The sequence below is a fragment of the Mustelus asterias genome, chromosome X, assembly GCF_964213995.1.
Source record: "Mustelus asterias chromosome X, sMusAst1.hap1.1, whole genome shotgun sequence".
NCBI classification, from domain to species: Eukaryota; Metazoa; Chordata; class Chondrichthyes; order Carcharhiniformes; family Triakidae; genus Mustelus; species Mustelus asterias.
Genome location: NC_135834.1, coordinates 12,867,704 through 12,882,308, shown reverse-complemented (window position 1 = coordinate 12,882,308; position 14,605 = coordinate 12,867,704). Strand labels below are relative to the sequence as shown.

Below are 14,605 nucleotides of genomic sequence, written 5' to 3'. Positions count from 1 at the left end.
AACACTCTAGCAAAACTCCCAGCCAGGATATTTGCTCCCTTCCAGTTGAGGTGTAACCCATCCTTTCTGTACAGTTGCCATCCTGACTTGAAGATTTCCCAGTTATCTATGAATTTAAAACCCTCCCTCTTGCACCAGTCCTTTAGCCACGCGTTCAACTGTAGAATCTCCCTGTTCCGAGCCTCACTTGCACTAGACACCGGGAGCAGTCCAGAGATTGCTACCCTGGAGGCCTTACTTTTTAGCCTAGCACCCAACTCCCTGAATTTCTCTCGTATGACCCCCCTGCTCTTCCTACCTACATGGGGAGAATGTGCAAACTCCACAGACAGTCACCCAAGGCCAGAATTGAAGCCGGGTCCCTGGCGCTGTGAGGCAGCAGTGCTAACCATTGTGCCTTCATACCATAGATTGTAGATCTGTTTCAGCGCACACAAGCTAAATCAGGAGGTAAAGCTTACTGTACGGTGAGGATGGAATAGATTAAGTTGAAGGATAATCTAACATTCTGTCAGGCTTCTCCGAATCATTGGTAAAAATGAGGGAGCCATAAAGTGTCGCTTGACATGACCTCAGCACCAAAGCTCAATTTGGGTTGTACTAGTGGAAGCACTTTGCTCTGGACCTCACAGTAGACTTGTACTGAAGCTCGATGCCAGAGGTGAGGGTAGCTACCCTCAATATCAAGATAACTTTGAATCAAGACTGGCGAAAAGGAACCACAGCAAAACTGAGATCAGTGGGGATTAACAGGAAAATAAAGGAAGATGTTGGAGGCCAGTAATTGCATGACCGTTCCTCAAAGAAACATCCTCAGCTCAGCTATCTTCAGCTGTTTGATTCAGTGATCTTTTCTCTGTCATAAGGTCAAGATTGGGACTGTTCACTGATTATGTCAGTGTTCAGCTTCATAATGGAAGCCCACGCCAGCCTGAAACCAAACACAAGGACTTAAGAATGGGAAGCAAGAGTCGGCCATCCAGCTCCTTGTGCCTGCTCTGCTGTTAATTAAAATCATGGCTGATCTGATTGTGGCCTCAGTTCCATTTTCCTGTCGGTTTCCCATTACTCTCTTCATCAAGAATCTGTCCAACAGTCTTGAAAATGTTCAGTGAACCAGCCTCCACTGGTTTCTGTGGTAGACAATTCCAAAGACTAACAACCATATGAGAGAAGAATTACTGGACTTCGAGTCTTGAAGGGGAGGCCCCTTATTTTTAAACTGTACCTTCTGGTTCTAGATTTCCCACAATGTACAAGTGCAGCATCTCACCTTAACCTTGCAGGTCCTCATTGCCCAGAAGATTAACTGGCCAACCATGTTAACACTGAATAGAGCTGAGGTTAGATATTCTGTGAAGAATGGCTCACCTCTTGTCCATTGGAAGAGTCTCCATCATATGTAGCTCTCAAGTCTGCAGCACAATAATGTACTCACTAGTTGGCACAACAACACTCGAAGCTTGACATCATCTAGGGCAGAGAAGCTCCCTTGATTGGTGATTCTGAACTCAAAGATGACAAACACAGAGCAGTTATCCACAAGTTACCAGATTAACGGCAGTGCCCCTGTGACCACCAAAATGACAAAACCAACGACATTTCCGAAATCATCACCTCTAGTGTCCCTTGAATTCACTTGCACTGGGCATATATCACTGTTCCTATATAGTTATGAGATCAATATCTGACCATTCCCTACATAACAGCATTGTGGGAGCAGCATCAGCACTGGAACCACAATGGTTCAAGCAGAAAGCTCTCATTCACCACCACCTTGGGGTCAAAAAGGATGTCAGTGTTTCGACAATCTGGTTTAATGTGCATAAATATCCTAGAATTGAAATATTGGCAAGATGCTATGAAATTCTAACCAACTAGAGAGTGCTTTTGTGGTAAAAGTCACAATTATTCTGGAAACCACTGGCAATATGTCTTTAAATTGTGGAATTAAATGGTAACTTTTTGAACCACTGTTTTAAAAAACCACAAAGACATCAAACACAATGTATCAAGTGTCCAAATGGACGCCTTCAGCTCAAACAGCCCTGCCAGCCCCCTGAGCTCCAACAGCCTCACCAGTCCCATGAGCTCCTTCTCTCCCATCTCCAAATCACAGTTATCAGCTCAGCAAATAGCTGATGTGGTAAGCGTAGAGAGCAACATGGAGATTCTGGACCTGTGTCGGACAATCCAAAACCCAATTCTTGTAACTGTGCCGCAGTGGTTAGCACTGCTGCCTCATAGCACCAGGGACCTGGGTTCAATTCTGCCTCGGATGACTGCGCGGAATTTTCACGTTCTCCCCGTGTCTGCGTGGGTTTCCTCTGGATGCTCCAATTTCCTCCCACAGTTCAAAGATGTGCAGGTTAGGTGCATTGGCCATGCTAAATTGTCCTTTAGTGTCCCAAGATGTGTTGGTTAGGGGGATTAGTGAAGTAAATACGTGGGGTTACAGGATAGGGTCTAGGTAAGCTGCTCTATTGGAGAGAGTCAGTGCAAACTCAATGGGCCGAATGGCCTCTTCTGCACTGTCGGGATTCTATGAACATGATCAGACAAGGCTATGTATATTGAGGCAAGTGGCATTTCGACAACCTCCTTAGGACTATTTAAGTTCTTCGAATTAGAAAAAGTTGAGACTCAGGATGGTTGCATCTTGTGATGAAGTCGTTGATTAATTTTAGGGTGACTATCTTTAAATGTACTCGATCTGTAGCACATTTTTATTTAAGCCTGTTACATTTTAGTTGCATACCAAACGTTTACATCGGATTTTCAAATAGATGATCTTTCAGTCAGACTGATTTGAAAAATTGAATGATGAAGCACTAAACTAACTGGAGAAAAATGTAGTCTATGCTGCCTTCCTAAACAACTGAATTTGTCTCCATTAGAGGTAATTATAATGTTTTATGAATCCAATTTAACTTTATGCATATTTATTAATGCCCCATCTGAGAAGTTCATTAAATGAGCGCTGTATTTACTTAATATATTTATTTTAGCTTTATTTTTCACTGCTTTTCTGATTGGGTTTACAACGAATCTACCATTAATACAATAGCTTATGGCAACCAAGGTATAGTTAAAGCTGTTTTTACCTGATAACAAAGTACCACCTGGAATTCCAAGGGACTCCTGAATTTCCATTGTAAAATTATTTGAACTAAGCTGATAGCTTTCCATTAAATGGGACGCCCTCCCTTCAAAAAAAACAAAATTTAATTTCGAATCCAAACATAACATTTTCTTTTTTATTTGCTTGAAAGATAGAATTTTAAGTATTTTATTTACTTTTTGTGTGTCCTTAGTATAACAAACGTGGATTTAGTTCCAGTGTGTGATCAGTAAGCATGGGCTTTTAAAAAAGTTAAATCCCAATTAGCCATTCATTGGGATTCAGGTGCACAGTGCAGCTTATTTAAGATCATGGTAAGACTCTCGGCTGTCTGTACTGTTGGGAGACTCACGGGTTGGCAGGTTATGTACCTTCTTGATATTTTTGATAACTGGTCACTTATCTAGTCATTTAGGGAAATTAAAGTACTATGTTCTGGGTATTTGCATGAAATGTTTGCATTGTGTCAAGGCTTTGAATTGCTATAAACTCTTATACCAGGTATGTGCAAAGAATTGCATTAGCTGGAGGTATGTTCGTTCTTTTTATAGGCTGGGCTTTTTTCCAGCACCTTGCTTGTGTTCACAGTTTCCATAAGCATAAGCCTCTGACGAACCAAAGCATGTGTGTCAGTTCTCTAAGGAATATGGGTTAGCATAGCTATTGTTCAACAATTAACCATGAATCACAGTAAATCACTTCGTAGAGAATACTTGGGAATGTCCTTTTATTTTCCCATGTTGCCTTGTAAGGTGGGAAAATATCATACTGCTGGACTTGTGGATGATGATTATTTGATCAGACTGAAAAATCAAATTATATGCAGAATGATTAGCAACATAAGGATAGCATACAATAACCAGGGATCCAGCAAGGTCATTCTATTTCTGTAACTTTTTTTGGGGGGTGTAGCTAACACTTCTGTGACTAATACAAGTGGTCCCTCAAACATGAAAAGTTTAAAATACCACTGACCTGAGGCTTAGACATGTAACATTTGTTTTTGTTTTTACTTCTAGCACAGCACTTTGAAAATGGACATAGAAGACTGCAATGGTCGTAGTTACATTTCAGGTAAGGAAAAATGTATCTTGATCATAGAACCACAGGTTGCAGCGCAGAAGGACCATTCAGCCCAGTGTGTCCACACCAGCTTCCTGCAATAGCAAATCAGCTAGTCCCACTCTCCTGTCTTTTCTCTGTAGCCCTCCATTTTTTTGCCTTTGATAATTATCCAATTCCCTTTTGAAAGCCACAATTGAATCTGTCTCCATCAGACTTTGAGTCAGTGCATTTCAGATCCTAACCACTCAGTATATTTTTCCCCCTTGTGTTGCTGTTATTCCTTTTGCCAGTCACCTTAAATTAGTGTCTTCTGGTTCTCAATCCTTCTCAGTAAGAAGTTTAACAACACCAGGTTAAAGTCCAACAGGTTTATTTGGTAGCAAAAGCCACACAAGCTTTCGGAGCTCTAAGCCCCTTCTTCAGGTGAGTGGGAATTCTGTTCACAAACAGAGCTTATAAAGACACAGACTCAATTTACATGAATAATGGTTGGAATGCGAATACTTACAACTAATCAAGTCTTAAAGACTTGATTAGTTGTAAGTATTCGCATTCCAACCATTAAACTTCTTACTGTGTTTACCCCAGTCCAACGCCGGCATCTCCACATCATCTCAATCCTTCTGCCAGTTGGAACAGTTTCTCGCTACCTATTCTGTCCAGACCCCTTTTGATTTTGAACACCTCCATCAAATTTCCTCTTAATTTCCTGCAAGGAGAACAACCTGTGCTTCCCCAATCTATCCACGTAACTGAAATTCCTCATCCCTGGAACCATTTTCCTGAATCCTGAAAAAGCAGGGAGGTTATGCTGCAACTGTACAGGGTACTGGTGAGGCAACACCGAGAGTACTGTGTACAATTTTGGTCCCCTTATTTAAGAAAGGATATATTAGCTTTGGAGGGGGTACAGAGAAGGTTCACCGGGTTGATTCCGGAGATGAGGGGGTTAGATTATGAGGAGAGATTGAGTAGACTGGGCCTGTACTCATTTGGAGTTTAGAAGGTTGACGGGAGATCTCATAGAGACATATAAGATAATGAAGGGGCTAGACAGGGTAGAAGCAGCGAGGTTATTTCCACTTACAATGGAAACAAGAACTAGGGGGCATAGCCTCAAAATACAGGGGAGTCTATTTAGAACAGAGTTGAGGAGGAACTACTTCTCCCAGAGGGTAGTGAATCTTTGGCATTCTCTGCCCAATGAAGCAGTAGAGGCTACCTCGTTAAATGTGTTTAAGTCACAGATAGATAGATTTTTAACCATTAAGGGAATTAAGGGTTATGGGGAGCGGGCGGGTAAGTGGAACTGAACCCACTTTCAGATCAGCCATGATCTTATTGAATGGCGGAGCAGGCTTGAGGGGCTAGATGGCCTTCTCCTGCTCCTATTTCTTATGTTCTTATGTAATCTTTCTGCACTCTCTCCAATGCTTTCAAATCTTTCCTAAAGTGCGATGCTCAGAACTTTTTTTTATTCGTGCATGAGGACATGTGCGTAGCTGGCTGGCCAGTATTATTGCGCATCCCTAATTGCCCTTGAAAAGGTGGTGGTGAACTACCTCCTTGAATCGCTGCAGTCCACGTGCTGTGGGTTGATCCACAATGCTGTTGGGGAGGGAATTCCAGGATTTTGACCCAGTGACTGCAAAGGAACGGCGATGTATTTCCAAGTCAGGATGGTGAGTGGCTTGGAGGGGAAACTTGCAGGTGTTGGTGTTCCCATGTATCTGCTGCTCTTGTCATTCTAGCTGGAAGTGGCTGTGAGTTTGTGAGATGTCTTCTAAGGATCATTGGTGAACACACTACTCCAGTTGAGGCCAAACCAGGGTTTTATGCAGGTTTATTGTACCTTCCTTACTTTCATATTCTAAAGCCCAGGATCTGTATGCCATACATTCTTTATTCTCTTTACCTCCTTGAATAATTTGTGTACATACACCCCCAAGTCCCTTTGCTTCTGCACTCCCTTTAGAATTGTACTCTTTACTTTGCCTCTCCTCGTTCTTCCTACCAAAATTATATTTTTATTCTTCCATGGGAGGTCGGCGTTACTGGAAAGATCAAAGTGAGTTTGGTCCAATAGTGTGTCTGGGGCATTGATGATGGAAATCAGGGCTATGGCGGATACATTAAACAGATATTTTGCATTGGTCTTCACTATAGAGGAGAAATAGCTGTAAATCAGGAAATGGAAGGAAGGGAAGAACTCTGGAAAATTGCAATCACCACGGAAGTTGTATTGAGAAAACTGTTCAGTCTACGGGCTGACAAATCCCCTGGATGGACTTCACCCTAAGGTCTTGAAGAAGTGGCTAATGAGAAAGTTGATGCATTGGTTTTAATTTTCCAAAATTTCCTAGATTCAAGGAAGGTTCCATTCAATTGGAAGGTAGCTTCATTCAAAAAGGGAAGGAGACACAAAGCAGAAAACTATAGGCCAGTTAGGTGAACATCTATCATAGAGAAAATGTTAGAGCCTTTATTGAAGACGTTATTGCAGGGCACTTCAGACAGAATCAACATGGGTTTATGAAAGGAGAATCGTGTTTAATCAAGTTGTTTGAAGGAGTCACGTGGGTAAAGAATGTACTGTACTTAGATTTCCAGAAGATATTTGATAAGGTGCTACATCAAAGATTATTGTGGAAAATAAAAGCTCATGGTGCAGGGGTATAACATATTGGAATGGATTGAAGATTGGCTAGCTGATAGGAAACAGTAGGCACACATGAGTTATTTACTGGTTGGCAGGATGTGACGAGTGGTGTGCCACACGGAATCCGTGCTGGGGCCTCCACATTTTACAATTGTACAAATGACTTGGATGAAGGGACTGAAAATAAAGTTGCTAGATTTGCTGACGACACAAAGATAAGATAGTTGGAAAGTAACCTTTGAAAAGGACATAAGGAGGCTGCGAAAGAATGTAGATGGGTTAATTGAGTGAACAAGAATCTAGCAAATAAAGTATAATGCGAGCAAATGTGAAATTGTCCATTTTGTCAGGAAGAATAAAAAAGAAGCTTATTATCTAAAGAGTGAGAGATTGCAGAGCTCTGAGGCGCAGATGGATCTGGGTGTCCTCGTGCATAAATCACAAAAGGCTGATATACAGGTACAGCAAGTAATTAGGAAAGCTAATAGAATGTTAATATTGTGAGTATTGATTACAAAAGTAGGGATTTTATGCTTCAGTTGTACAGGGCATTGGTGAGACCACATCTGGAGTATTGATTTCAGTATTGGTGGTCTCATTTAAGGAAAGATGTAGCTATGTTAGAAGCTGTTCAGGGAAGCATTACTAGACTAATACCAGGAATGGTTGGATTGTCTTACGAGGGAAGGTTTGAGGTGTTAGACTTGTATCGAGTCTAGAAGCATAAGATCCTGAGGGGTATTGACAGGGTGGATGTAGAGAGGATGTTTCCTCTTGTGCGAGAATCTAGAACTCGGGGTCACTGTTTAAAAATAAGGGATTTTTTAAGACTCAAGTGACGAGAAATGTTTTCCAGAGAGTCACTAGTCTCTGGAACACTCCTCCTCAAAATGCAGTGGAAGCGGAGTCTTTGAACAAAGAACAGTACAGCACAGGAAACAGGCCCTTCGGCCCTCCAAGCCTGTGCCGCTCATTGGTCCAACTAGACCATTCGTTTGTATCCCTCCATTCCCAGACTGCTCATGTGACTATCCAGGTAAGTCTTAAACGATGTCAGCGTGCCTGCCTCCACCACCCTACTTGGCAGCGCATTCCAGGCCCCCACCACCCTCTGTGTAAAAAATGTCCCTCTGATATCTGAGTTATACCTCGCCCCACTCACCTTGAGCCCGTAACCCCTCGTGATCGTCACCTCCAACCTGGGAAAAAGCTTCCCACTGTTCACACTATCTATACCCTTCATAATTTTGTACACCTCTATTAGGTCTCCCCTCATTCTCCATCTTTCCAGGGAGAACAAGCCCAGTTTACCCAATCTCTCCTCCTAGCTAAGACCCTCCATACCAGGCAACATCCTGGTAAACCTTCTCTGCACTCTCTCTCTAAAGCCTCCACGTCCTTCTGGTAGTGCGGCGACCAGAACTGGACGCAGTACTCCAAATGTGGCCTAACCAGCGTTCTATACAGCTGCATCATCAGACTCCAGCTTTTATACTCTATACCCCGCCCTATAAAGGCAAGCATACCATATGCCTTCTTCACCGCCTTCTCCACCTGTGCTGCCACCTTCAAGGATTTGTGGACTTGCACACCTAGGTCCCTCTGTGTTTCTATACTCTTGATGGCTCTGCCATTTATTGTATAACTCCCCCCTACATTAGTTCTTCCAAAATGCATCACTTCGCATTTATCTGGATTAAATTCCATCTGCCATTTCTCCGCCCAATTTTCCAGCCTATCTATATCCTGCTGTATTGTCCGACAATGTTCATTGCTATCCGCAAGTCCAGCCATCTTCGTGTCATCCGCAAACTTGCTGATAACACCAGTTACACCTTCTTCCAAATCATTTATTTATATATATATATATCAAATAGCAGAGGTCCCAGTACAGAGCCCTGCGGAACACTACTGGTCACAGACCTCCAGCCGGCAAAAGACCTTCGACTGCTACCCTCTGTCTCCTGTGGCCAAGCCAGTTCTCTATCCATCTAGCCACCTCTCCTTGTATCCCATGAGCCTTAACCTTCTTAACCAACCTGCCTTCAGGGGCTTTGTCAAATGCCTTACTGAAATCCATATAGACGACATCCACGGCCCTTCCTTCATCAACCGTTTTTGTCACTTCCTCAAAAAACTCCTCCAAATTTGTAAGGCACGACCTCCCTCTTACAAAACCATGCTGTCTGTCACTAATGAGATTGTTCCGTTCTAAATGCGCATACATCCTGTCTCTAAGAATCCTCTCCAACAACTTCCCTACCACGGACGTCAAGCTCACTGGCTTATAATTTCCTGGGTTATCCCTGCTACCCTTCTTAAATAACGGTACCACATTCGCTATCCTCCAATCCTCAGGGACCTCACCTGTGTCCAATGAAGAGACAAAGATTTCCGTCAGAGGCCCAGCAATTTCATCTCTTGTCTCCCTGAGCAGTCGAGGATAGATGTCATCAGGCCCTGGGGATTTGTCAGTTTTAATGTTACCTAAAAAACCTAACACTTCCTCCCTTGTAATGGAGATTCTCTCTAACGGGTCAACACCTCCCTCTGAGACACTCCCAGTCAACAAGTCCCTCTCCTTTGTGAATACCGATGCAAAGTATTCATTTAGGATCTCCCCTATTCCCTTGGGTTCTAAGCATAATTCATAAACATAATGTTGTTAAGGCAGAGCAAGATAGATTCTTCATTAACAAGGGGGTTGAAAGGTTATTGGGTAGGCAGGAATGTTACAATCAGATCAACCATGGTCTTATTGAATGGCAGAGCACGCTCAAGGGGCCAAGTGGCCTCCTCCTAATTTGTATGTACGTATTTGTATGCATCAGCATTTATTGCCCATCCCTAATTGTTCATGAGAAGGTGGTAGTGAGCCATCTTCTTGATCTGCTGCAGTCCATGTGGTTTATGTACACCCACAGTGCTGTTGGGGAGGGAGGGAGTTCCAGGAATTTGACTCCGTGATAGTGATGGACCAACAATATACTGTCAGGTTGGTGTGTGGCTTGAAAAGCAACTTGCAGGTGGCGGTGTTCCCATGCATCTGCTGTCCTTGTCTTTTTAGCTCGTAGAAATTGCAGGTCTGGAAGGGGCTGTTGAAGGAGGTTTGGTTCTTCCTACCACAATAGATCACTTTATTCTTCCCCATGTTAAATTTCATCTACCACTTGTTCACCAATTCCACTAGCCTATGTCCTCTTGAAGTTTATCACTATCCTCCTCACAATACTTCCTGTGTTATCTGCAAATTTCAAAATTGTGTCCTCTTCACCAAGTCATTAATATATACCAAGCAACTGGTATTAATACTTGGGGAACCCCACTATTTAGCTTCCTGCAAGCAACTGTTCACCACTACTCGGCCAATTTTGAATCCTTGCTGCTATTGTCTCCTCCGTGGGTGCCAACTTTTTTGTTGACAAGTTTGTTATGATATTTTATCAAATACTTTTTGGAAGTCTAGTAGACCACATGAACCCCATTACACTCCATCCCTTTCTGTTGCCTCATCAAAAGACTCAAATCAAGTTAATTAAACACTATATTTTCCCTTAAATCGGTACAGGCTTTCCTTAAATAAACCACGTTATTGCTTCTAAAAACTTCTCCACCAACAAGGTTAAACTGACTGGCTTCTAGTTACTGAGCTTATCCTCGCACCTTTTTTTGAGCAAAGGTGTAACATTTGCAATTTTTCAGTCCTCTGGCACCATTCCAGAAGCAGGTCTGGAAGATTATGACAAGGGTCTCCACAATTTCCACTCTTTCTTCCCTTGGGTGCATTTCATCCAGTCCTGGTGACTTATCATCCAGCCTCAGATATAGCTTCTTTACAAGACATTGTGTTGCCTATTGCCCACGAGCAGGGTTGCCACATTCCACTGATTTCCCTCTACATAGTTTTTTTTCCAAATGGGATGACTGAAGTGATGCACACAAAAGGAAGGGCAAGTGAAGTGAGGTGTGTACTGATCGCACACAACATTGAGCGCAAGAGACCTGTGCTCCCTCTGCAGTCAGTGTAAATCTTTCTTTTTTTACCATTTGAAGTTGCTAGTTCTATTCGTATATAAATGATTAAGCATTTTCGAGAGCTCATTAAGAAATTTTTGACGTGTATTAAATGTATTTAATCTTATTCATGGGGTCATGGTTAGTGAACAAGCCCGATTTCAATCTCGCAGCCCACTGAGGTGAAGGAGGACCTCTCTTGCGATCCAATCATTAGCCTAGGTTACCTATCACTGCTCTAGAAACTCTTTCCCCTTCTCTGCCCTTTACATTTTCGCTATCCCAGTCTATATTATGACAATTAAATCATCCTATTAAACTTCTGTTGCATCTCTCTCAATTTCGTTGCAGATTTGTTCCTTTATATCTTTCCCACTAGCTGGTAGCCTATGGACTGCCCGAATAATGTAATGGAACCTCTACTGTTCCTTCCCTCTGACCAAATAGATTCTGTGCTTGGCCCCTCTTGGACATCATGTCTTTCCATCTCTCTGTAGCACTGTAATGTTCACCTTGATCAGTAATGATATCCCTCCTCCTTTCTTTCCCTGTCAAAAACAATGTTTTCCGCTCAAAATGTTTTGACTTCAGCTTCCAATCTTGTGGAACAATTGGTTTTCTTCCTAACTTTGCAAAAACATCCTACGATATCCTGGATATAATGCTTTATATGTTGATTTAATGTACTTTTGTTGATCCTTGGTGGAGACAACATCTTGTTCAGCTCGCATGCCAGCACTCTCTGTCAAGGCTCTTGTGTGAACAAGGCCACTTGGTAAATTGTTCCACCCACCCCTGTAGAATTGTGCTCTGATGACGGAATCGTGTCTCATTGGGACAAGAGAGAAATTCAGTTCTGTAATCTAAGAATTTCCATGCGTTTATGACAGTGGTTCTTGCCTCAAAGGTTTTGTTTTGGAATATCACAATCTTGAAATAAGCATTTTTTTTAAAGTTATCAAGGAACCTTAAGGTTTCTTGTAATGTAAACTTTTCACCTGTTGGTATATCATAAGAGTTGTCTCCCCTCATCAGAAGTGTTCTCATTCTCTAATAGCTCAGTTATACAGACCCTGGAAGGCTCTAAGCTGTGTGATCCTTTGTCTATATTTAGATAACTGATATCAGCTGGTGTGCTCTAATTGAGCTCTGTACCATTGGACTAGCAAGGGGGGAAAGTCATCCAATGCTTCTCCAAATGTCCATACAGGATTAGCTACTGAGTATGTAGGTGGGTGTTGTGATATGGCTCACTTGTGATGTCCTTCTCGCCAATAGCCCACTGATACCTCATGTCAAGGTTGATAGATGAATAATAAACGCATTAAGGTACTGGCAGTGTTCCTTGCTTCTGTGGAGCTGTATTCTGCTTTGAGTTGATGTCTTTGGGGGCATGAGGATAAAAAAAATCCTCGATTAAATTGCGTGGGCAGTCAATATGTTCCAAAGTCCCTGCCAGTGCTGCACCTAGAGTAGCTATAAAAAGAGGCACAAGAACTATTGTACGCTGATTTTCTTTTCCCAAGTTGACTTTTTTTCTTGTGAAACAAACCTGTGCCTAAGTGTTTTATGCAGCGTCATTAGGCTGTGATATTGACTGCATGACTAATGCTGTGTAGATTAACACGCACAAGCTCGTTCTTCTCCATTGAAGGGGACCTTTTTTGTATTTTCTTTCCTTGCAAACGTTCTATCTTCCATTTTGTAACTTGTTGAAGAATGCCGACACGCCATTCCAGATTCTGTTGTCGCAACTCCAAACTGTGAATACTTTACACTTCGTACCAGACATTTCCCATCATAATCTCTTATTGATTTTCTTGGGAAATGTATCATGTTAAAAACAGTAACAGATTGTGCTTCACCCTTGTCCTTTTCGTTTTTAGCAGCAGAATCATATTTCTTCTGGAATTTAAGTTCGTAAAATAGTCATTGTATTGCGGTAAATGATCAGATAATGAATTAATTTCCTCAATTGTATCAATGTTGGCCAACTGATCCTTGCTTAATTCCTGGCATAGGGAAGGTAGTAGAAAATGATTTTTATATCCTTTTTAAAAATAAAATTGTTCGTGTCAATACCAGAAAGATATACTTTGTGTGACAGTTATACCTGTTAAAATGTAGACATGGTAGAAAGATTCAAAATGTGATGACGTTTACAGAAAATACAGGTGGTGAAAGACTGCATCCTGTGTATGTTTTTAATCTTTTGAGTATCACTATATCTGAAAACTGACTGAAAAATATGCAAAAAGAATTATCAAACAATAACAGACCAAAGTGGAAGCCAGTTAAGCAGTAAGTACTGAGAACCCAAACATTAGCAGTTTCAACTGTGCACTTGTGTATTAGTAGTGCTGAGCAACTTTGAATAGCTTTTGATATTGTCAACAAGCCCTGTTTAAGCTAATTTATTCTTTTGTCACTATTTTTGGTGGAAAAAAAGTTATATTTATGCAGTGCATTAAGACATTGTCAGGACATTCCAAAATACTTTATACCCAATCGATTTACTTTTCCAAATAGCAAATTAATGAATGATCATCGAACATGTTTTTGGTGATGTTGATTTAGGGAGGAATGTTGACCAGGACACATTGCGAACTCCCTGCTTCTCCTTTAAAAGATGACCTGGCACTATTTCAGATGGAGCCTCGGATTAACATCTCATCTGAAAGGCAGCCTCTCTAACAATGCAGCAAACTCCCAGTACTGCAGAGTTGTTGACCTAGATTTTGTGTTCAGGTCTTTTAACTCTCAATTCTAATTCGGGCAAAAGGGCTATCAACTGAACCAAGTTGACTAAATAGTCCTGATAGTTAAAGTAAAGTTTATTTATTAGTCACAAGTTGAGCTTACATTCAATGAAGTTACTGTGAAAATCCCCTATCCCAATGATAGTTGTCAATCTTTTCATGTATACTTTGAAAATTAAATTGTTTTGTGCGGTCTTTTGCACTTCTTGCTTTGTTATTTTGAATCTCTTGCCTTTGATTACTTTCATGGGCAAGTTCCAACTTGCCACTCTGAGAGAATGTCTGTCTTACCTTTGAGATCTAGATGAACTTTCAGTAATGTGTCCAGAAAACCCGTCATACTGGAGTTATCCTATGCCTATCTCTTGACTTCAATAAGCATGTAAAGCATTCACACTTTCAGGCTTGTTTTATAGCAACAACTCTCATTTCCAACCTTAAACATAGAAAATGCACCAAGGACATTTCACAGGGACGCAATCAGACAGAAATTAACCCAAAACCAAAGGAGATGTTAGGATGGATGACTCAAAGCTTGGTTAGCGATGGAGTTTAAAGGAAGAAACCAGTTAAGAGGTGAACAGAGTTTCAGAACTGACGACGTAAATGGCAGATGAAAAAGCCACCAATGACTGGATGGTGTGAGGAATGTACAAGAGGCCAGAGTTCTCAGAGGGTTGCAGGGCTGGAATCAATCGCGGCAATAGGGGTAAGGCAAAGCCATGGACTGTTTTGAGCATGAAAATGAGAATTTTAAAATTAAGGCATTGGCAGACTGAGAGCCAAAGTAAGTCAGTGACCACAGGGATGGGTGAATGATCTTGATTAGGTATACAGGCAAACAGGGTTTTGGATGGGCTGAGGTTTATGGAGAATGGAAGATGGGAGACTGGTCAGGACAGCATTGGAATAGTTGAGTTTGGCAGTGACCCTTGCATGGATGAGTGTTGTAGGAGCAAATAGATGTGGAACTAGACAGTATTAGCG

The 14,605-nt window shown here is 41.7% G+C and overlaps 1 protein-coding gene across 6 annotated transcripts in view; it reads left to right on the top strand.

Annotated features, from left to right (window-relative positions):
• The window catches only part of ikzf4 (IKAROS family zinc finger 4), a 169,896-nt gene that overhangs the window by 87,440 nt on the left and 67,851 nt on the right, over positions 1–14,605 (top strand). For all 6 annotated transcript variants that reach the window (XM_078201281.1, XM_078201279.1, XM_078201280.1 and 3 more), the window contains exon 2: positions 4,141–4,195. In XM_078201281.1, coding sequence (XP_078057407.1) covers positions 4,156–4,195 — 40 coding nt within the window. In that variant the 5' untranslated portion in view covers positions 4,141–4,155. The remainder of the gene's footprint in view (positions 1–4,140; positions 4,196–14,605) is intronic.